Below are 23,385 nucleotides of genomic sequence, written 5' to 3' on the forward strand. Positions count from 1 at the left end.
TAGATAGATAGATAGATAGATAGATAGATAGATAGATAGATAGATAGGAAGGTAGGTAGGTAGAAGGCTAGAAAACAGACTGGACCATTTTGGAGAGCAATTTGGAACTATGCCCAAAGGGCTATAAAAATGTGCATACCCTTTGACCCAGCAATAGTATTTCTAGGGCTATATCCCAAAGAGATTATACAAATGGGAAAAGGACTCACATGTACAAAAATACTTATAGCAGCTCTTTTTATGGTGGCAAAGAATTGGAAATTGAGGGGATGCCCATCAATTAGGGAATGGCTGAACAAGTTGTGATATGTGAATGTAATGGAATACTATTGTGCTATAAGAAATGATAAGCAGGCAGACTTCAGAAAAACCTGGAAAGACTTGTATGGACTGATGCTGAGTGAAGTAAGCAGAACCAGGAAAACGTTGTGCACAGTAACAGTCATGTTGTGAGATGACTAATATTGATAGACTTAGCTGTTCTCAGCAATGCAATGATCTAAGACATCTGCAAAGGTCTCATGATGGAAAATACTATCCATATCCAAAGGAAGAACTATGGAGTTTGAATGCAGATTGAAGCATACCATTTGCTATTTTTTTCTCCTGTTTTGTTTTGTTTTCTTTTTCTTGTGGTTCCTCCTATTGGTTCTAATTCTTCCTTACAACATCACTAATGTGAAAATATATTTAATAGGAATGTATATGTATGGCATATATCAGATTGTATGCTGTCTTGGAGAGGGAGGGGGGTAGGGAGGGGGAGAAAAATTTAAAACTCAAGAGCTTATGGAAGTGATTATTGATAAATCAAAATAAATTAATTTTAAAAATTAAAAAAAAAAAGAAAACAGATTGGAGCCAGGTTGTGTGACGGGTTTTAAATGCCACCCAGAGGTGTTCGTATTTGATCCTAGAGGCCATAGGAAACCACTCCTACAGTTTCCATGATCACATTTATGTGGATTATTCTCAGATCTGAAGCCCTGACCTTTTTCTCTAGCTCCAATCCCATATTTCCCACCACCCACAGAGCTACCTTCCCTTTCTGATTTCCCTATACCTACTAATTATACCATCATCCACCCAGTCACACCAGCTTGAAACCTCTGAGTCACCTTTGACTCCTATTTCTCCCTCACAGACTCCCACCCCCATCTAATCACCAAGCCCTGATGATTCTTTCTTCAAGGTGTTTCTTGTCTCCATTTGTCCCTTCTCTTCCATTCCCAGGGACACTGTCCTATTCTAGGGTTTTATTGTTTCATGCCCCATCTATCCATGTCTAGTTTTTTTACTTTAATTCATTAAATATTAATTCCCTCTAAAATTTGTTCTGAATACCTCTGCTGGGTTAATTATCATTAAATAATGATTGATTTATGCACAAAAACCTCCAGTGATTTCCTGTTGCCTATAAGAGAAAGCTGTAGTTCGTTGGGTTGGCATTCAAGGTCTTCCACAGTGTGATGCCAACTCACCTTTCCAGCTTTCTCTGACACTATGCATTTATGTTCTGGAACCCTTTGCTAAAACCCAAGTCAGGGAACCAGAATTTCTGAACTGGAGGGGAGCTTGAAGGTTATCTGGGGTCAGATCTTTGCTCTGTTATCTGCTATATGATTTGGGACAGGTCATTTAACCCTTCTTGACCTAGGGGCCCTCATCTATAAAATGAGGGGATCAGACTAGTGAGCTCAAAGGACATCTCAGGTTCCTTCTGGGTTTAAGCCCTGTGAGGTCCACAATGAATGAGATGACAACCTGGAGCAATCGATTGAGTGCTGGGTGTAGCAGGAGGAAGGTCTGGGTTCAAATTCTGCCTCTCAGACTTTAGTTTGTCATTTAACTTCTCAGTTTCATTTCCCCCACTTGTAAAATGAGAATACTGATAACTGTAATACCTACAACACAAGCATATTGTGAGGGTCACATGAGATTGTCAGTGCAAAGCACTTTGCAAACTTTCAGATTTTACGTAAATATGATGATGACCCCATGGTCATACTAAAGTATGTATCTCCTTGAACCCTACCCACCTATCCCATATCCCTAGTTTGAAAACATTATTCTACTCACAGATCCTACAACACATCTTCTGCTTTCCTACATCCATGCTTTGTCTCATTCTCCTAGCCTGGAACAACCATCTTTCTCTCCCTCTATCAAAATTCAGCCCATTTTCAAGATACACCCATTTCAGTTTGCATCTTCCGTTCTCCATGAAACCTTTCAAGATGGCACCAACTTGTGGTATACTCCGCTGCCCCTGAACTGTTGTAGTCAAATGGATAACATACTATTTTCCTTGACACATCTTTTCTTTTGTTTATTTAGAATTTTTAAATTTATTATTTAGGCTATTTATTTAGAATCACAAAATGTTAGAAATGGAAGGGACCTTAAAAATCCTTTGGCTACGTTGACGCTTTTTTATATTTATGAGGAAACCGAAGTCCAAAAGAGCAAAATTATTTGCCCCAAGTAACAAAGAAGATAAATGTCTTCTAGGGTCGGATTCCAATGCATGCCATCTTCTGATTGCAATTTCAGGGCCCTTTCTACTGGACCTTACTACCTTTATCTTGTATCACAAACTTCTGTTTATTTTTGGTTTCCCAAATAATAACAATATCAATAATAATAAGAGCTAGCATTTATATGACACCTACCATGTGCCAATCTGGCATTTATATGACACCTACTATGTACCAGGCACTGTGCTAAGCACTTTATAAAACATCTCATTGACCTTATTCTCACAACGACCCTGCCCTGGGAAGTAGACACTATTTTTATCCCCATTTTATAGATGAGGAAACTAAGGCCAACAGATATTAAATGATTTTCCCAAGCTCAAATAACCAATAAATGTCTGAGGCCACATTTGAATTGAAGTTTTCCTGACTGCAGGTCCAGTGCTCTATCCTCTGTTACACCCAGCTGCCTGCAGTGTCATACTGGGGGAAAAATTGACATTTGATCCAGAAGACCTAGGTTACAGTCCTAACTTTGTCATTTATTAGTTGTGTGACCATAGGCAAGTCACAATCTGAGCCTCAGTGTTGTTGTTCAGTTGTTTCAGTCATGTCTGACTCTTCATGACCCCATTTAGGGTTTTCCTGGCAAAAGAATTCTTGGAGTGGTTTGCCATTTCCTCTTCCGGCTCATTTTACAGATGAGGAAACTGAGGCAAACAAGTTGAAGTGACTTGCCCAGGGTCACACAGCTAGTAAGTGTCTGAGGCCAGATTTGGACTCAAGTCTTCCTGTCTCCAGGCCTGGTGCTCTATCCATGGTGCCAGCTAGCTGTGTCTCACTATCTTCATCTATAAAATGATGATATCACTCATATTAAGTACTTCACCAGGAAAGTAAGCAATTTATAAACCTTAAATACTTCAATAAAGGCCTTAAACACTAGAGAAATGTGAGTTTTTGCTATCATCAATAATGATAATAATGTTCAGATAGCTAGGAAAAGAATCATTCTGATGTGCCTTCCCACTAATCAGTCCACTGGCAGTTCCCTAATCTATAAGATATATAACAAATTGCCTTCAGAGGGCTCAGAGTTGGATGTGACCCAAGAGATCATTCATTTATCATCTCAACTCTCTGTTTGATTTTTAAAGCCCTTCCTTACCTGACCCCTTCCTACTTTTACAATCTTCTTATACCTTTCTCCTTTCCACATACTCTGCAATTCAGAGACATTGGCTTCCTTGATGTTTCTCCCACAAGACATTTTTTCTCTCAACTCCATGCACTTTCACTAATTGTCCCCCATGGCTGAGATGATCTCTCTCCTTGTCATCACCAGCTTTCTTCAAGTTTCAGCTAAAATCTCAGATTTTCCTGGTCCCTCTTAAGCGATTGATTACCTCCAATTTTTTCTGTATATATCTTGTTTGCCCATAGTGGTTTGCACGTGGTATCCTCTATTAGAATGTAAGCTTCTTAGGCGCAGGAATTATTTTTATCTTTCTTTGTACCCCCAGCACTTAGTACAGCGCCTGGCATATACTATATAGTCCATCCTTAATAAATATTTATTGATTTGACCTAACCTGAACACTTCACTGAGTACATTCCATACCAGGTGACCCAACAGCCAGTGCTTCTCAGAGGACTAGGTAGGTGTCCCCATATGATGAATCACAAAGACCACTGCAGTGAGCCTCTGGCTTTGCTAGACTTCAGAGTTCTGCTTCCCCTCTCTTTCTCTAGCTCCAAGGGCTATTCCTATCCTTGCTCCATGTTGAGCCCTGTTCTCCCATTCAACTGAGTCACCATGTCAGTTCCTCTACCCTCTTGGATCAGAAATCACCTATAGAGTCCCTTTGAGTTGGCTTTCAAGTGCTAAGCCTACGACTCTTGGCCTCACAGCGGCTGTACCTCCATTGGTACTGGGTACCCTTCTCATCCCCTTTTCCATACATACCACCATCAAATGTTGTTTACAAAGACTTAGCTCTTTTTTCCCTCCCCCATCCAACCTCCTTTCAATACTAATTTTGTCATTGACCTTAGAATATTTTCCTTTCCTTTCTTTCCCTGAGGGATTCTTTCTTTATAAAGATGAAGCCAATTCATCCACATTCCCTTTCCATGACTTTCCATGTTTCCATGTACACAACCAAAAACACATTCACAACACACAAGCAGGGTTCAAGGTTGTAATTTGTGACTTTGGAACGCATCAAGTATAAATGCTCTTCCTACCCTGAGTCAACCTTTCAATAGCCCAGGGCTTTGAGCAGCTATATAACAGAGACACATTAATCCTATGAGAATAAAGTTTTCTTATTACCAAGTAGATGCTGTTAAAAAACAAACAAGTTTTATTTGTCCCTGATCAGCTAGACATATATATGTCCTGAAGGCAATGGAATATTACTCTACCATAGGAAACACTAAATATAAGAATACAAAAAATCAGGGGAAGACATACATACTGATACAAAATGAAGTAAGCAGAACCAGGAAAACAACATGCATAGTGACTGCAACAATGTAAATGGAAAAAAAACTACAATAGAAAAACAAAATGCTATGTAATAATAATGATTGACCTCAAAGGAAAAAGGAGAAAATGCATATTGCTTATTCCCTCTTTGTAGAGGTGGGAGACCATGGAAATGGAATATTTTGCACAGTATAAATTTTGAATGATAGGTTGGTGAGTTTTGCAAGATTTATTTTTCCTTTTTCCTTTCTTTTCTTATCTTTTTTTTGTTTTTGTTTTTGTTTTTGGTGAGGCAATCAGGGTTAAAAGACTTGCCCAAGGTCACACAGCTAGTAAGTATCAAGTGTCTGAGGCCAGATTTGACCTTTGTTTTAATAAAAATTCTCTGGGTAGGGGAAAGGGGAAGGAAATATTAGGAAATGAAGGTGATGTAAGAACAAAAGATATTAGTAAAAATTTGAAAAAGAAAACAAACACGAACAAGCCTAGTCAAAATTGTAAAGTCCTCCAAATTTATCTTCTGTCCTTGGCAAAGATGTGATTAGCATGAGTTAATCAGGACTTTGTCCCAAGGTGCTGATATAGGCAGTGGAAGAGAAATCTTCAAACTGCTTGATGCACCACGCATGACCACCTTCTCCTCAAGCTGTCTTCCTTCATAGGTTTCACCCTCTCTGGGACAATCCTCAGAGCCAACATATTCCCCTTCCCTCCCACTGCACTTATTTTGTGTTATTCTCTGGATCACAGCTAATCAGCCCTCATCCATACCCAGGGCATTACCATCCTCTCCCATCATCTCGCCTCTCAACTGAATTTTCCTCAGGGTCAATTTGGTCCAGTTACAGTTCTCATCCTTGATGCCCTCTTGCCCTGCCCTTTCCCCCCACTCAGTGCTACTTCTTTTATCAGATACCCAATATCTTTCTGTTTTCTTCAGCATCTTTCAGAAGGGAAGGCTCACGCATGAATCATTTACATTTACACTTAGACTTGCTGATTGACTGATTTATAATTCATTATGAAGCACTCAGTTAGATGGGTTAATCAGCACTTGCATTTTAAGGCTTTTATCTTTAATTGTAGAATCAGAGTCTTTGCTCCTTGAATTTCAAGTCAATCAATTCAAAGAATTTGGAAGGGAGGGGGACAGGACACTATTCTCTGCAGGAACTAGTGGTACTTTCTAGGCTCTGGAACTCATCATCACTTAGCACAGATGTCTTAGCAGGTCCCCTCTCTTCCCACAGGTCCAATCATCTCCTACTTTGCTTCTACCTCCCTCCTCTTTATGTTGCATTTTGGATTTCCTCTACCATGCCCCAGATATCTGTTCAGCCTGGAAGCTCACTCCAAGCCTTGGAATTCACACACTGGGAGTACCCTCCAAGCCTGAGGCGTCAGCCTCTGGACAGCTCCTCCTGGAACCTCCATTTAAGGAGGACACCCTCTAGACTTCCTCTACCATGCCTCTAGTGAGGCTGATGACTTTGCATAGCCCTGCCTCACTTAAATTCAATTCACTTGAAAGTCAAGACGTCACCTTCCTGATGCCATCAGTCTTCTTCAAGAATGAAGGACAAACAACAATGACAACAACAACCCTGTTTACCTCAGTTTTCATATCTGTAAAATGAGTACCCACTCCTACATCAGAATGCGAGCTTTTGGAGTATAGGAACTGTCTTTAAAATTTGTAAAGTGCTTAGCATAGTACTTGGTAAGTACATAGTAAGTGCTATTTAAATGCTAACTATTACTGTTATTATTGTTGTATTTGGATTCCCAGAACTTAGTATAGGGCCTAACACATAGTAAATGCTCAATAAATGCTTACTGATTGACTTGCTCTCTTTACCTTAACCCAACCTTTTTCATCCTACTGTACTAATAACAATCTCAACATGACTATTTTATTTTTAATTTTTTAACATTAGTTTTTTTAATTTTGTGTTCCAAATTCTCTCCCTCCTTCCAATCCCTCCCCCACCCATTGAGAAGGCAAGCAATATGATACTGATTATACATGTGAAGTCATGCAAGATATATTCCATATTAGCCACATCCTCTATGTATATTTCATACTTTCTGGTGCATTTAGCATTTACATTTTCCTCCAGTAACCTCACCCCTTCCCTTATTTAATAACCTACTTAAACAATCCCTCTAATTTGTTTTAAGTTTTTGATTGATGACCAAGTTGTAAGAACAATGAGCCCACATAATTAAAAGTTAGTGTTGAATGCATAAAACATACAATACAATTAATCTGACAGATATTTAAGGATTTATTGTGGATCATGACAAAGGAGAATAGTCAAGAGCAGGGGTGGGGAACCTGCGGCCTCGAGGCCACATGTGGCCCTCTAGGTCCTCAGGTGGGGCCTTTTGACTGAGTCCAAGTTTTACAGAACAAATTCTTTAACTAAGGGGATTTGTTCTGTGAAGTTTGGATTCAGCCAAAGGGCAGCCCTTGAGGACCTAGAGGGCCATATGTGGCCTCGAAATCACAGGTTCCCCACTCCTGAAAAGTATCAAATTTTCACTCAGAAGATGAAGAACAGCTATGTAGGAGGAGTAAAGGAGAGAGAGGTAGAAATGAGAGCCAGTTGTGGAAGAGGCAAATTCCAGAGTTCAGGACCTTGGAGACTGTAAGCAATTGTGAAGCACTCCAGGGGGTGGCTGAATTAGCAGGGGACATGACTGAAAACCACTGAACATGCAAAGATAATGGAGCAGGTCAAGGAATTTTCCATTACTGTGGACACTACAGGACTTGAGGATGATAGTAGTCCACTTCATTTAAAATAAGAGGCAGCTAGGTGTCGTCATCACGCATAGAGCACTGTGCCTAGAGTCAGGAAGATTCCTCTTCCTGAGTTCAAATCCAGCCTCAAACTCTTACTAGCTGTGTGACCCTGGGCAAGTCACTTAACTCTGTTTGTCTCAGTTTCCTCATCTGTAAAATGAGCTGGAGAATAAAATGGCAAATCCTTCCAGTATCTTTGCCAAGAAAACCCCAAATGGGATCATGAAGATGGTAGGACATGACTGAAAACAACTGAACAATAAAATCCCTTAAAGATCTCACTTGACCCTGCTGTCCATACAAGCTATCATTCTGTATTTCTCTTCCCTTTCCATGCCAAATTCCTGGAAAAATCTGTCTACAACCATTGCCTCAACTCTCTCACAGAATTCATTATCTTCCCTCCTCCACTCTATATTCCTTCTCTTTTCCTCACTAGCACCACCACCTTCCTGGTCACCTGTATTCACAATCTTGGAATCCTCTCCATCTCCTTAGGCTTCTTCAGCCCCCACGGCCAATCAGTAGTCAAGTATTACTGATTCTACCTTCACAACGCCACCCACATCTACTCCCATCTTTCCACCCAAATCACAACTACCCTACCTGCGTCCTTCCTCATCTGTCACCTAGACTATGGCAGGAGGCATCTGATTAGTCTACCTCCCTCCAGGCTTCTTCCTCTCCAAGTCATCCTCCACACAGCTGCCAAGTTATTCCTAAAGCACAGATCTGACTTTGCCCTGCCACTCCTCTGTTCACAAAACTGCTCTCAGTCCTTCCTAGGATAAAAATCAAACACCAGTGGACATGTTCACAATATGGTTCCCATGTATTAGAAAGCTAAACTGATTTCACATTGCTTCTTTTCATGACTCTCTGACCCACACTTTTGTTGTCGAGTTATTTCAGTCGTGTCTAACTCTTCATGACCCTATTTGGAGTTTTCTTGGCCAAGATACTGGAGTGGTTTGCCATTTCCTTCTCCAGCTCATTTGACAGATGAGGAAACTGAGGCAAACAAGATTAAGTGACTTACCCAAGGTCACAAAGCTAGTAAGTGTCTGAGGACAGATTTGAACTCAGAAAGATGAGTCTTCCTGACTCTAGGCCTGGTGCTCTAACCACTGTGCCACTTAGCTGCCCTCTGGACCCACACTAGCCTAGTTCTTGTTCCCTATACTTAGATATTTCATCTACCATCTCCACACCTTTGCACAGGTTGTCCTCCACACCTGGAACACTTCCTCCTCACTTCTGCCTCTTGGACTCCCTTGTTGCTTCAAGACTCAGCTCAAAAGTTCCATCTTCCACAGGAGATCTTTCCTGATCCTCCCTCAACCCCCTCCTCTTCAGTTGCTAGTGCCTTTCCCCTCCCCTAAAATTTACTTTGTTCATATTTAGTGTTGATTTATCTATATATTTATTGTTTTCCCCCAAAAAGTATAATTACTGGAGGGCAAGGACTATTTCTTTCCTTTTTAAAAGTTTCCTATAGTATAGTAAATGCTTAATAAACATTTTATTGAATTGAATTCCCTCCTTTATAAAAGGAGGGGCTTGGATTAGATACCCTCTAAGGTCCCTCCTAACTGTAAAGCAATAATTCTATGACTCCCAAACAAAAATCTGCCTCTTTTCCATTTCCAACCATTGCTCCTGGTTCTGTGTCCTGGGATCAAGAAGAATAAGACATTGCTCTCCCACGTGACAGCCCCTCCCCCCCAACATACACAGACAACCATCATGGCGCTCCTAAATGGCCTCTTCTCCAGGCTAACAACCTCCAGCTCCTTCAACCAATCTTCATACATGATGAAGACCCTTCACCACCATGATTGCCTCCTCCCGTCACTCCATTCTGCCACAGCCCTTCTTAAAATGTGATGCCCAGAACTGTCCAGAACACTACAAATGTGGCCTCTTTAGGAAATAGGCAAGTGTAAGATGTAAGCATGTGGACACAAAAAGAGCTTAGGAAGGATACTCTGAAGGCTCCCGTGTTCACACATAAACACACCCATCTCCTTTGAAATTCTGCCTAGGAAGCATCCTGCTACCTCCCCTTCTAGAGGCCAAGACAGTTGTCACATCGTGCTCCCTCCTCAGTCTATCAGGAATGCTGAGGAGTATAGACAGTGACAAGCCAGGCACCATGAACTGCCACATGGGGACACTGGAGAATGTGCTCAGGGGCATGTGAGGCCAAGATGTGAGCAGCAAACAAAAAGTTCTAAGGGTTGAGTTTTGTTTTTAATGTAGTTTCACAACCAATGCTTCTATACAGTTATCCTTTCCACATCGTGAAGATTAGGGCCATTGTGCCCCCACAATCTGGAAAATCCGCACAAAATTTTCTGGCTTTCCCTTCACACCAGAGAAGTCTGAATTATTATGGTATTAAAGATAAAATATGTTTTTGGTGAGTTTTTTTCTGCATTTTAATAATTTTTATTGAAAGGTCACTTTTTTAGTACCAGAACTTTGTTAGGTTACTTCAGCCAAGATAAAATATGTTAAATATTATACAAAACTATACATATATTTTATGCATTTCTGAGTTTCTAATATTTTTCTGTGTTGTTGGCTGGCCTTTGTGTATCATCTACGGCTTCTGCAAAACTTCCCCCAAAATTCCCATTTAATTTCTTATGCCAATCTGCAATATATCAAAAATACGATAGGAAAAGTTACAATGTGGAAGGGATATCTGTATACAGAAATGAATATATGCAAATGAAGTTTCTAATGAGGTGAATCACTGAAATACATTTTAGCCAGCTCTGAAATTTTACTAGTACAGGGAATGCCTTCAGAGAAAACTCCCAGTACCAATGTAGATCAGCAACTTACAGTATTAAAGAGCTGACTGTGGCATTGAGAGCTTACATTACTTGTCCAAGGTCACACAGCTAGTATATGTCAGGCGCAAGACTTAAACTCAGATCTTTCTGCCTCTGAGGCTGACCCTCTATTCACCATGCCATGATACCTCTCACTACTGAAATACATGCAGATTTTATTTTACTGTTTGGGCCAAGAAGGGGAATATTTTATCTCTTCCTCTTGGCCATTTCTTTGCTTCTCAATCTTGGCTCCCTGGCATCAGTTCCCCAGATCAAGGGGACAATGAGCTCCAATGAGCTCCAGAAGGACAGGAGCCAACAACTTGGCAGCCCCCTTCTAAAAGATAGCTGATTCTTCGTCTAAACTCTACAAGATAGAATGAGATATTAGAGCAGGGGCTAAGCCTATGCTTAGCCAGAGAGTACACAGACCCTACCCTTCAAAGATGAGGCTGTCCCTTCTCATTCCTCATTTTACCTTGTCACTCGTTCAAGGTGAGTTTCAAAACTTCTATTCTATCATCTTCCTGTGCTTCAGTAGAGAGTTGCAGATTTTTTTTTTCACTAGACAAAATACAGTATCAAGTCCCTAAGGCTTTACTGCTAACAGAGAGGCATAAGAAAGCCAAAAATGAGGGCTAGGTGAAAACAGAACAATGACTTTGACATTTTAACTTGAATTTTGACTCGTATTTATTTGCATGCTAAACTAGAGAAGGAATATCTAGCTCTAAAATGAATAGTTATTTGTAACAGGCCTTTGTTCTCTGCTCAGCAGATTCTCTATAGTCAGTAGTCACCAGAACGTGTGCCCAGCAGTCATCACAAGATCAGAGGAGCAACACACCCAGGCAAGACACAGAGATATCATATTTATTGAGAAGTAGGTTTGATGATAGTGGAATGATGATTTCACTGGAATATATCAATGGTTTCCCATACACATACACACACACAGAGTGTCAAAGGGGTGAAAAGTCCTTCCACATAATGTGCCCTGGCCAATTATGTTCCCGTGTATGTTCTCCCTCATGTATGATCCCAACATATGCCGACTCTCCACGTAAAAGGTGTGTGTATTTGTAGGACAGAGCGCATTAGTTTTATCGAGGAGGTGAGTGTCTTATTGCAAATTTTCTTATGATGCTATTTCATTAAATGCCTTTGTTTTGTGCTGACTGTGTCTTCTTGCTGACTAGAGGAAAAGTAAACACACTGATAGGGGCTTGTGAGCTACAGTTGTGAGTGAATGTGGACCTAGGGAGCCTTTTTTGGGTAGCTCTCCCTCCTGGGTGCCCCATGTGTGAGGGAGGGGGTACTCTAGGCACTACACTCCCAAACACCTCTTTACCAAAAGAGAAAAAAGCTAGCTGTGCGTTTTTGAAACACTGCTGTTAAATAGCTCTATAGAGCCCTACCTCCCTTTTCACACTGTTATCAGATCTCAAAGGCTGGGAGAGAGCGAGAGGAAGAACAGGGAAAGGGTCCACCATGTTGGCACAATTCCTAGTTTGCCACCCACCATCAACACCCAGCTGTTCAGGACTCTAAGCTCCAGCAGTTAAAACCTACAGTTTACCCTCCACCACCAAAACACAAAGCTCCCGATGGTACCACCACCATCGAACAGATTGACAGAACCCTGCATTTCTAGTCTTCAAAACCCACTCAAAAACTCCCAGAGTGCTCTTGCAGTAACCATAGCAACCCTTAGCAAAAAAGAACAGAAAGAAGGTAAATGTTTGTTATGGAGAAGCGCTCTTGGCCCCCAAAGAATGTCAGGAAGGGGAGGGTGTGAACAAAGTCCTGCAGGGAGGCAAATGCAATTCACAAGACATGGTGGGTTGGCCAGAACTGGTGCCATGCCTGTTTAATTGAGAATCACTTTCAAATGGAAGCTATTTGTAAAGGGGAAGGGGGAAGGGATGAGAACTTATCTACATAGGACTGAGGGATTCCCAGACCTCTCAGGCTCTATGTACCCTCACATTGAATGACCTTTGGGCATCTCCCAGGAGGTACCAGAGGATACTTACCTCATCTATAAAACAGAGATAATAACAGCACCTACCTCCCAGGGTTGTTGTGAGCAACAACTGAGATTTGTAAGGCACCTTGCAAACCCTAACACACTATATAGATGTTAGCCATTATTATTATTATTATTAATCCAGGGTTGTAGAGATAGAGTGTCTACAGTGGGATTAGGGGACATACAGTTTTTGTGGGAACATCTGCTTCTAGCTTAGGATGGCTTCAATCCCAGGGGATAGAGCAATTTCAGGACTCACAGGAGTTTTAGGCTACTTTTGGAGATTCCTGGGGAGAAATTTAGGGTGTTAAGGCATGAAATAGCTTCCCTCCTCTGGGATGAACTTAAACCTGAACCAAGCGTAGGCCAGAAATAGGACTTTCAATGTCATTCTGGACTAGGTGTAATTATCCTCAGCCGCCTGATAGCCTATGAACCTCCCTGGGAATGAATCCAGGAGCCCGCCTGAGCTCAGCAGAAGAAACCTTTTGTCTAAGAACCCTAAGGACTCATAGGGACCCCAGCGTAGAGCTCATGGACCATCTGCCAGAAGATTAGGGATTGACCCTCCCAAGCATGATATTAATAATCCTCATGTGATTTCACCCTGGGGGTTATTCTATAGATAAGACTCTCCCATCATATCACCACTTCCTCTAGAAATAGCAATAGCTACCCCAGACCACTTACCTTTTCAAAGTCTCTGAGGGCTTGTGTTTGTCCCAAAGGGGCCTTCTCAAATGCTCTCAAGGAGTTTGTCTGCCCAAAGGGACCCTTCTCAAAACTTCTCCAGGGGTGTGATTGCATAGGGGGACCCCGTTCTTTAGTTTCACTGAGAAAAGCTGCCAAGAAAACAGGGCAAAAGAAACATAGTCAATGGCAATTTGTGGTTGTTGCCCATGTTATTTTTTTTTTGCCCCTTTGGTATCTGCAGAACTCCAGCTCATCGAAACATCTGCTTATTAGGAACAAAGCACATGGGATGACTTCTGACATCATGCCAACAACTCTTCTTCCAGTCTAGGAGGGCTCCTCAATGCTGCTATCTGAAAACATCATCATGATCCCTCAGAGGGTCAGAGACCTAGACCAGGCCTCAGGTTCGGGCCCCCTCTTTTTACAAATGATGAAATTAGGGCCTGAGGAGGTTAAGCTATTTACCTGAGGTCACACAGTTAAGTGTCAGAGGGAGGGTCGAAACTCTAATCCTCTGACTCCAAAGCTAGTTTTCTTTGTTTTGTTTTTTTTTAATTAAGTTTTGTTATTTTAATTAATCATTTATTGTAATTAACAAACATTTATTTTCTCTTCCTCCCTCAGGGAGAAAAGAAGTCAAGCAAAATGAAGTCCCATATGGCCATGTCTAAGAATGTGTGACTCATTCTGCAAATTTAGACTGTCAATAAGTGGGTGGCATTCTTTATCATGAGTCCTGTGGGATCATGGTTGATTGGAGTTCATCAGAGTTCTTAAGAATTTCAAAATCACTTGTCTTTACAATGTCATTGTTTACATTCCAAAACTTGTCTAGTCCTTTCCCAATTGATGGGCATCCCCTTAGTGACCCTGGGTTCTTTGCCACCACAAAAAAAGAGGAGCTATAAATATTTTCGTAATATAGGACCTTTTTTCTCTTTCTTTGATCTCTTTGGGGTTTAGGCCTAGTAGTAGTATTGCTGGGTCAAAGGACAGCCAATGATCTTTGTACAATGAATGGATAGTGTCCTTTTGAACCAGTATCTTCAGATCATTTTGTCTTGGCCAAAGAACAGTGACTAATTTGGGGTCGGCTTGTTGTTATTGTTACTGTTTGTCCTTTGTTCTCAAAGAGGACCTTGACATCAGGGAGGTGATGTCATGACTTGCAAGTGAATTGGGTTTATGTGAGGGAGGGCTGTGCAAAGTCACCAGCCTCACTTTCTCCTCCAGAGCTGTCTGGGTCCAGTGGCAATATATAGATTAGGATGACTGGAGATGGCCCCAGACATACAGGAGCAAGTCAAGCTATAAACTTATACACTAGCAATAGGGCTCAAATTTAACAAAAAAATTCAATTAAGAGGAGACTTATTAAGCACCTACCATGCTTCACAAATAATCAAGCAAAGTACTATGCTAGATGCTGGGGATATGTAACTAGCAAGGGAGGAGCAACAGAGAAAAGATTTATATGCCAAAGGGCCCAACTAGTAACAATGGATAAAAATTGCAGAAAGGGAACTTTGGGTTTGAGGCAAGGAAAAACTCTTGCTCATAACAATCAGAGTCATCTCCAACTGGAATAGACTGTGTCCAGAAGTAGAGAAATCCCTTTCACTTCAAAATCTTCTAACAAAGCCTGGACGAGCCCTTGTCAGATACGTGAATTTAAGATTGGGCTAGAGGTCCCTTCTGACTTTGACATTCTGCAGTTCTATAATCCACGATACAAGAAACAGTGGGATACACAGAAAAAGAAGGCCTAGATACACACACTAGGATAATATAACAATAACAACTGCTAACATTTATATAGTGCTTTGAGTTTACAAGTATTTTATATATATTAACTTATTGGATCCTCACATCAGCCCTGTGAGGTAGGCGCTATTAACATTCTCATTTCACAGATGAAGAAACTGAGTCTGGGGGCCGTGAAGGGACTTGCCCTGCCAGGGTCACACAGCTAGGAAGCGTCTAAGGTTCAATTTGAACACGGGCTTCCTGACTCCAGCTTCAGTGTTCTGCCCACTGGATCACCCAGCTGCCTCCTTAGGAGAAATTTGAGAAGAGAGATCACTTTCACATGAGAGAGAGAAGAAGAATTCCGAGGCAATGGACAGAGGAATTGGAACCCAAGGTGGGACACAAAGGGATGAGACTTCATCAAACAGCAATTATAAGTGGCAGTGGTAAAAGGTCTATTTCAGGAATGGGGGACAGTGTGAGCAAATCTTGAAGATGGGAAACGATAGGACGGGAATTGGATAGAGAATAGCTGAGTTTGGTTTGACCCTAGACTCGGGGTGGGGAACCAGCAGTCTTGAGGCCACACGTGACTTTCCAGGTCCTCGGGTGTGGCCTTTTAACCAAAGCCAAGTTTTACAGAACAAATCCTTTTATTAAGGGGATTTGTTCCGTGGAGTATGGATTCAGTCAAAGGGCCGAACTTGAGGACCTAGAGGGCCACATGTGGCCTCGAGGCCACAGGTTCCCCACCCCTGCCCTAGAGTATACCAAGAAGAGTAGCGTGAGATAAGGCTAGAATATAGGTCTGATTATGGAGGAAAGTGAATGCTAGGATCTGGAAGTTCCTACTTTATTCAGAAGGCACGGGATGGTGGAGGGCCACACACACACAAGGTTTTCAGTTGAGGGCTTTCACAACATGTGAAAGCTGGAAGCAACCTTAAAGACAATTTTGTCCAACCCCATTCCTTTACAAATGAGGAAAGTAAATGACTCACCTGAAGTCACTCAGCTGGCGTCACTACCATAAAGAACCTGCTTGGGCCCGGGGCAGCTATTCTAAGAAACACCCAGAAGGGGGTGCAGAAGTGTCTGAAGTCTGTTCATCGTCAACTCGACACCTGCTGCTGATTGACATTCGCAGGAGGGAACTGGGCAAGGAGATTGACTCAGATGAGAATAGAGAAGGGGGTAGAACTGAGAAACGGGGGAGAGAAAAGGGGGCAGATGGACAGGAAGGATTCCATTTTTTAGTATTTGATCTGGGGGTTTTAAAAAACCATTTACACTATGGTGCTCCCTATAGAGAATGAGAAGTGGGGCATAGGGGATGTCTAGGACTCACTGGTGTACGCTGAATCACCCCCCCCCCCAGCACTAAAGGGGCAGGGGCCCACTTTTTAGAGCCACACACTAAGCAAAACTACTGATGGGGAGGTGGGTACACATCCATAAACTACCTCCTGGGATTGTACTGCTCAGAGCTGCGCCAAAACTAATCCTACCAAGAGAAGTCTGGACCTCCAGGGGCATGCGGAAGGCCAGAAAGGGATAGTGAGCACAAGAGAAGAGGTCTACTCTGCTCCCTGGGGTTCAGTAGAAATGAGGCACTCACTGAGGGAAATAGAGACAGGGCAGAGGGGGTAAGGATCTAATGTAACACCCTCTGGCTTTAAGAAATGAGAAAGATAAACAGAATTTTTAAAGCTGAATGAATCAATAACCTTAAAAGCAGGATGTCTTTAGTTCTTGAGTGCTTAAACCAGTGCCGCCATATTTGTTATTGTTCAGTTGTGCCTGACTCTTCATGACCCCATTTGGGTTTTTCTTGGCAAAGATACTGGAATGGTTTGCTATTTCCTTCTCCAGCTCCTTTTCCAGATGAGGAAACTGAGGCAAACAGGGTTAAGTGATTTGCCCAAGGCCGCATAGCTAGAAAGTATCTGAGGCCAGATTTGAACTCAGGTCTTCTGACTCCAGGCCTGGCACTCTATCCATTACACGACCTAGTTGCCCCAGACAGAGTAGGCCCTAATTATTTGTTGAATTGAATCTCCCTTTTTTTCATAAGCACAAATCAAGAGCCTTTGCCATGGACACAATTTTTTAAAGAAGCAAATACAGCCCAAATATCAACTGCTAATAAACTACAAGTCTGCTCTCACCATAATTCAACTAAAACCAGATGAATGCTGAAGACACTGAGGAAAGGCTGATGGGGAAAATAAGATTTTGCATTCTCATCAACTCTCTATTCTTCCTCACAAATGATGAGGAGACATCCATCCATTCAACAAATGGGAGAAAGCCTAGTATAGTGGAAAATACAATAGCTTTGAAGTCAAATGACTTGGGTCTGAGGCCCAGAGCTGCTATTTATAGCTGCAGGACTCTGGGTGACCATTTAATGTGCTATGCCTCAGTTACTTTATATGTAAAGTGAAAATAATGTTTGTACCACCTACCTAACAGGGCTATTATAAGGATCAAATGAGACAGCACAAGTAAGAGCATTTTAAAACCATTACACATTGTATAAAGTGAGCTATTTCTAAGAGCCACCATGGTCCAGTGGAGACAGACATATATTTGGGATCAGAAAAGCCAGGTTTGCATCCTGGCTTAGCTATTTCCTCGCTCTCTAACTCTGAATGAGTCACTTAACTTATTGGAATATATTCCCTCTCAAAAAAAAAAAATGAGAATAATACTTACCTAACCTAACTCCTAGGATAGTTGTGAGAAAAGTATGTTGTAAACCTTAAAGCATCATAGAAGTGAGATCTGCTAATATTTAATAGACCTTTCCCAAGCACCAAATATGTATGAAACCTGGTGCTGGGAGAAGAGGATCTGTCAACTGTTTTAAGTGGATAGAGCAGTAGAAAGGATAGAGTCAGGAAGACCTGAGTGCAAATCCAGCCTCAGATGCTTATAAGCTATATGACCCTGGGCGAGTCACTTAACCCTGTTTGCCTCAGTTTCTTCATCTGTCAAATGAGCTGGAGAAGGAAATAGCAAACCACTCCAGTATCTTTGCCAAGAAAACCCCAAAAGGGGTCACAAAGAGTTAGACATGACTGAAATGACTCAACGTCAACAAAAATGAGGATAATAATAGCTCCTACTTTGTTGGGGTTGTTTTATGGATAATATGAGATAATATTCATAAGTACTTCAGAAACCTTAACGCACTAATACAAATGCTGAAGATGATGTCAAAAGTATGGACAACAGGGTCATAAGGAACTGAGAGGCAAGTGCTTATGTCTTTCTTACCTGCTACATGACTTGTTCTGGGCACCATTTCTCCATCATCCTCCAAAAAATAATCCCTGTAGGGAAAAACAAATGGTTAAATACTTATCTATGGCCCACAAGGCATTATATCATCTTTCTTTTATCAAATGTTTTTTTTAACATTGTTGACACTAATATCCTCCCCATTAGAATCCTGCCTTAAAGCTCAGAACTTATAATCCTGCCTTATACTTAAGCAAAACAAATGACACATATTTTAGGTCTGAGAATGTATGCTTCATTTTCCATCTGTAATCTAGCACCTCTCTTACCAAGAAGATGAAGGCATATGCCATTAGTTTTCTGGAGTCAAAAATCATCATTGCATTGATCTAAATTTAGCGATCTTTTAGCATTGTTTTCCCTGACATTTTCAAGGTCATTGTGAACATCATTCTCTTGGTCTTGTATCACTTCATCCTAGTGTCCCAGGATTTCTCTGAATCTTCCTATTTTCTGGTTCTTATGCTGCTTAAATAATACATCACTACAAATTATTCAGCCACTCTTCAAGCAGTGGGTGTCTGCTTTGTTTCTGATTTTTTTTTCTATCAAAAAACTGTTGCTAAAAACATATTGATTTATGATGGGACCTTTCTCTTTTAGTGTGGCCTCTTTGAGGTATATATGTCCACTACTGGTGAAGATGGGTCAAAGAGTCTATCACTATTGTAGGGTACTGCCAAAGTATTTTCCAAAATGGCTGGTCAGCTCTCACCTTGGTGTCTTGATGGGCCTATCTTCCCACAACCCCTGCCAATATTATTCCCATCTATTATCTTTACCAATCTCCACAGCACACCAACACTTCAGAATATCACTAGTTCTAGGGGTAAAAAAAACTTTTCTGGTGTATAAACACACATACACACACACACACACACACACACACACACACACACACACACACCCCAGAGATACATATATGCCATTATCCAGTCAGATATCTATAATCTTCCTTGGTACCATGCTGAAGCTGGGAAGCCAGGTGAAAGTCTATTTGGTATAAAAACATCATTCCTCTCCAACAAAGATTACTCGTCCAGAGACCAAGTAAGAACAACAGATCTAGAAGTATGACACAGCTTATCCAATTAGGGGCTCATCTAGGCCCTCTGCTTCCCTTTCTTCTCCCTTAATGACCTATTAGCCATTTTCCTTAAAAAAAAAATTCAGAGAGTGTACAAGATAAAAGTCAAATTGTTGCTATTTACTGACTGGTTTGACAAAAGGGATTAATGGGGAAGAGGATAATTTGGGAGCTGGTGAAAAAGGATTGCCTCCCTCTCCTCCAAAAAAGAAAAAAGGAAGAAAAAAAGGGACATTAAAGTATTTCTTTTTAATGTACAAAACAGAAGAGAAGGAAGGACAGGCAAGGAGGATAGCTTTGAAAGTTACATGTTAAATTTATTATATATGTAAAAGGAAAAACAAGCTATATATGATAGAGCTTCATAGTTTCATGTATAATTCTATTTTTCTGATCCACTCAATATGTGTGAATGTTCATTTTATTTGGTGTTTATAAAAATTTTAATTAAGACAACATAAAATCACACAAACGGACTTGGTGGCAAGGAGGCTACAGAATTGTTTTGTATAAATTGTGGGTAACTTCATCTTTTCCCCACTTTTATTTCTTGCTCTTTCATACACACACTCATTCATTCTATGAGTGATAATACACCTGGGCAAAGATAGCATTAAAAAGTCAGGATATTGCCTCACTAATAATCAGCTTTAAATACATAGTTTCCAGGAATGCATTACCTCTAAAAGAAAGGGTCTCATAAATGCCTATTCCCATGAACATTGGAGCATCTTGATCATAAGTGAGAGAGAGAGCCATCAAGTAGCTCTGGGACCTTAGACTAGTTACTTCAACTTTCTAGGTCTCAGTTTCCTTCTCTGTAAAATGATGGAATAGAAATGACTTATAGATGCTTCTAGCTCTAAAACTTTACAACTCCATATTCTAATGGACATTTAACCAAACCAGCCATTAGACCTTTCTCCAAGGAGCTCAGTAGCTTTCATGCTCTCCAGACATGACCTCACTCACTGCATCCCAGATTATACATTATAGATTGGGTGAATCTGTACAAAGTATGACTGAATGTGGAACATATGGTCAATGTGGATAGAAAGCAGCCCTATTGGACGCCTCTCTGCTTCCGTCCCTACCCTAACCTGCTTCTTACCCAGTGTCAATCAATAAGTATACTGTAGGGCAAAAAGGTCAATTCAGATGGATGTAGAGTTAACAGAGGTACCAGTGGTTCCTCTGGGAAATGGGGAAAAATCACTTTAGCTCTATTAACGGCTCAGGTTTCCGCCTCCCTTGTGCCCAGAGAGTAGGGCTATCTCAGCTGCTCAGCAAAATCCGTAAGGAATTTAATGCTCCCTAAGGGAAGTAAACTTAAAGTGGGAAAAATAAGGGGTGTGTGTCTATAAGGAAATAGGATTTGCAAAATTTTCTGCTGATCTAAAATGTGAAAGAAAATTGGAAGCAACATAGAAACCAATTCTAGTCAATTTAATTGGGCAGCCATTTAATTAAGCATCTACCTTTAAATTAAACAAACAAAAAAATTCTGAACAATCCAATGGTCAACCACAATTCTAGAGGACTCATGATGAAACATGCTACCTCCCTCCAGATAGAGAACTGATGAACTCTGGGTGCAAACTGAGGATTTTTTTTTAATCCAAAATGAACAAGGGGGGAATTTGTTTTGCTTTGACTAATACATGCTTGTAGCGTGTATGTGTGTGTGTGTGTGTTTTCAATGGAGGGGGGTAAGGAGAGGGTGAGAGACAGAGAGAGAGAGAGAATGTGGACCGTAACATAAAATTTAAATTGAAAAATTAGCTGTCTACTATGTGCTAGGCCCTGTACAGAGGAAAACAAACACACAGATAAAACAATCTTTGCCCTCAGGGAACTTACATACTTTCGGAGCATAAGTATGTATATAGATAGGCGACATGCAAAATATAGAGGGTCTGCCCTGTAATTTCATTAGTACTATAGGAAACACCCAGGTGAGGAAACTCCCTCTGCTAGTACAGGTTGGCACTTTCTTTGAAACTTATAGTATAAGAAAGTTAACTAAAGCAGTAAGAGGGCCCAGGGTCACATAGCCAAAATGGGTCAGTAGCAAGACTTAAACCCAGATCTTCCTAGTACTGAGGCCAGCTCTCTACTACATCACAACAGCCTGTATTCTATATATACAGCACACAAAGCAAATGGGGGTGTGGAAGGAAACCACCAACAACTGAGAGGGATCAAGAAAGGGGTCCTCTAGCTATGGTACAAAAATTGCACTTTCAAGAAAGGTATGAATTTTATTAGCTGTAGGTGAAAAGAGAGAGAATTCAAGCAGGGGGTGCAACAGGGGAACGTCACATATAGGGCACAGCAAGTGGACCAGAGGTAAAGCCGATCAGGCTAACTCTTCCCCTAGCACCTCCCCCCAACCTCCATATTACATACAGAGGCACACACACAAATGCCAGTTCTGTATTTCCAGGGCCATCCTGGAAGTATCCAGGGCCTTGAGGAATCCCGTACGTTAAAAGGGTCATTAAACAATAAACAAGCTACTTTAAGAGGATGTTAATTTTACTTTTTTCACTTAATTTCTCCTTTTTTTAAAATAGTATTTTATTTTTTTCCAATTACATGTAAAGACAAATCTTAACATTCAATTTTAAATTTTGAGTTCCAAATTTTTTTCCCTCCCTCCTTCCCTCCCCTTCCTCCTCCCTAAGCTGGTAAACAATTTGATATAGGTTATATATGTCCAATCATGCAAAACATTTCTATATTAGTCATGTTGTGAAAAAAGAAATAGATCAAAAGAAAAAAACCACGAAAAAATTAAGAAAGTGAAAATAGTATGCTTCAATCTGCATTCAGACTCCATTAGTTCTTTCTCTGGATGTTTCACTTAAATTTTCTTGCTTTTTTTTTTTCTTGCAACATGGTTAATATGGAAACATGTTTTGCATGACTTCACATGCATAATTGATATCATATTGCCTACCTTCTCAAAGGGTGGCAGGGAGAGGATTTGGAACTAATTTTTTTTTAAGAACGAATGTTAAAATAAATAAAATCCATTAAAAAAAAAAAAAGAAAGGATGCTGCATCTTCCTAGTCCCCTGGGTTTGAAACTTCTGGGGAAGTGCTCTACTCTTTCCTCTCCTTCACCTCCACATACTCATCACATGCTAAAGTCTTGTCAATTCTACCTCCACAGCTTATCTTGAATCTGTCTCTTCCTCTCCCTTCATACAGTGAAGGGACCACCCTGGTTCAAGATCTCATTTCATCTAACCTGGATAACTGCAACAGCCTTTGATCAATCTCCCTGTTTTCAAGCTCTCTTCTCTTCTCTCCATCATCTATTCAACACCAGTCTGACCACGTCACTCCCTGTTGCCTCTAGGATCAAATACAACCTCCTCAGCCTGCATTTGTTTTTTATTTTTGTTTATTTTATTTTTAGTTTATGGAATAAAATAAGCATTTCCATAACATAAGATGACTATACATGAATCTGCAAATCTATTATGTACAACTTGCTATTCCTTTTAAATATATAATAAAGTTATTATCTAAATTTCCTTTTTTTCCCTTCCCACCACCCTATCCTAGAGATAGCTACCATTAGACACAACTATGTATATGTATATGTGGATGTGGATGTGGATGTGTATATATGTATATACACACATATATGTATATACACACATATATACACAAACATATGTATGCATATATATATGTATACATATTATATGTATGTAAAATCACACCACCATCTTCCCAGAATGTACCCTCAGCTCATGTTTTCAAGCCTTTCACAATCCAGCTCCAGGCAATACCTTCCACAAGCATAGTTCATACTACTTTTAAACCAGCCAGCTTCCTGTTTCCCACATTTGGGGCTGAATATCTTGTCTGTGGGCCC

The 23,385-nt window shown here is 40.7% G+C and overlaps 1 protein-coding gene across 1 annotated transcript in view; it reads right to left on the minus strand.

The window, feature by feature from the left end:
• Positions 1-23,385, minus strand: part of LOC114046382 (myomegalin-like) — a 243,814-nt gene that overhangs the window by 199,187 nt on the left and 21,242 nt on the right. Inside the window, exons 2-3 of the mRNA XM_027866699.1 lie at positions 18,383-18,438; positions 13,346-13,497 (exon numbers count right to left, since the gene is read on the minus strand). Of these exons, the coding sequence (XP_027722500.1) occupies positions 13,346-13,497; positions 18,383-18,438 (208 nt within the window). The remainder of the gene's footprint in view (positions 1-13,345; positions 13,498-18,382; positions 18,439-23,385) is intronic.

The sequence above is a fragment of the Vombatus ursinus genome, unplaced genomic scaffold (assembly GCF_900497805.2).
Source record: "Vombatus ursinus unplaced genomic scaffold, bare-nosed wombat genome assembly UNPS02014782.1, whole genome shotgun sequence".
Taxonomy (NCBI): domain Eukaryota; kingdom Metazoa; phylum Chordata; class Mammalia; order Diprotodontia; family Vombatidae; genus Vombatus; species Vombatus ursinus.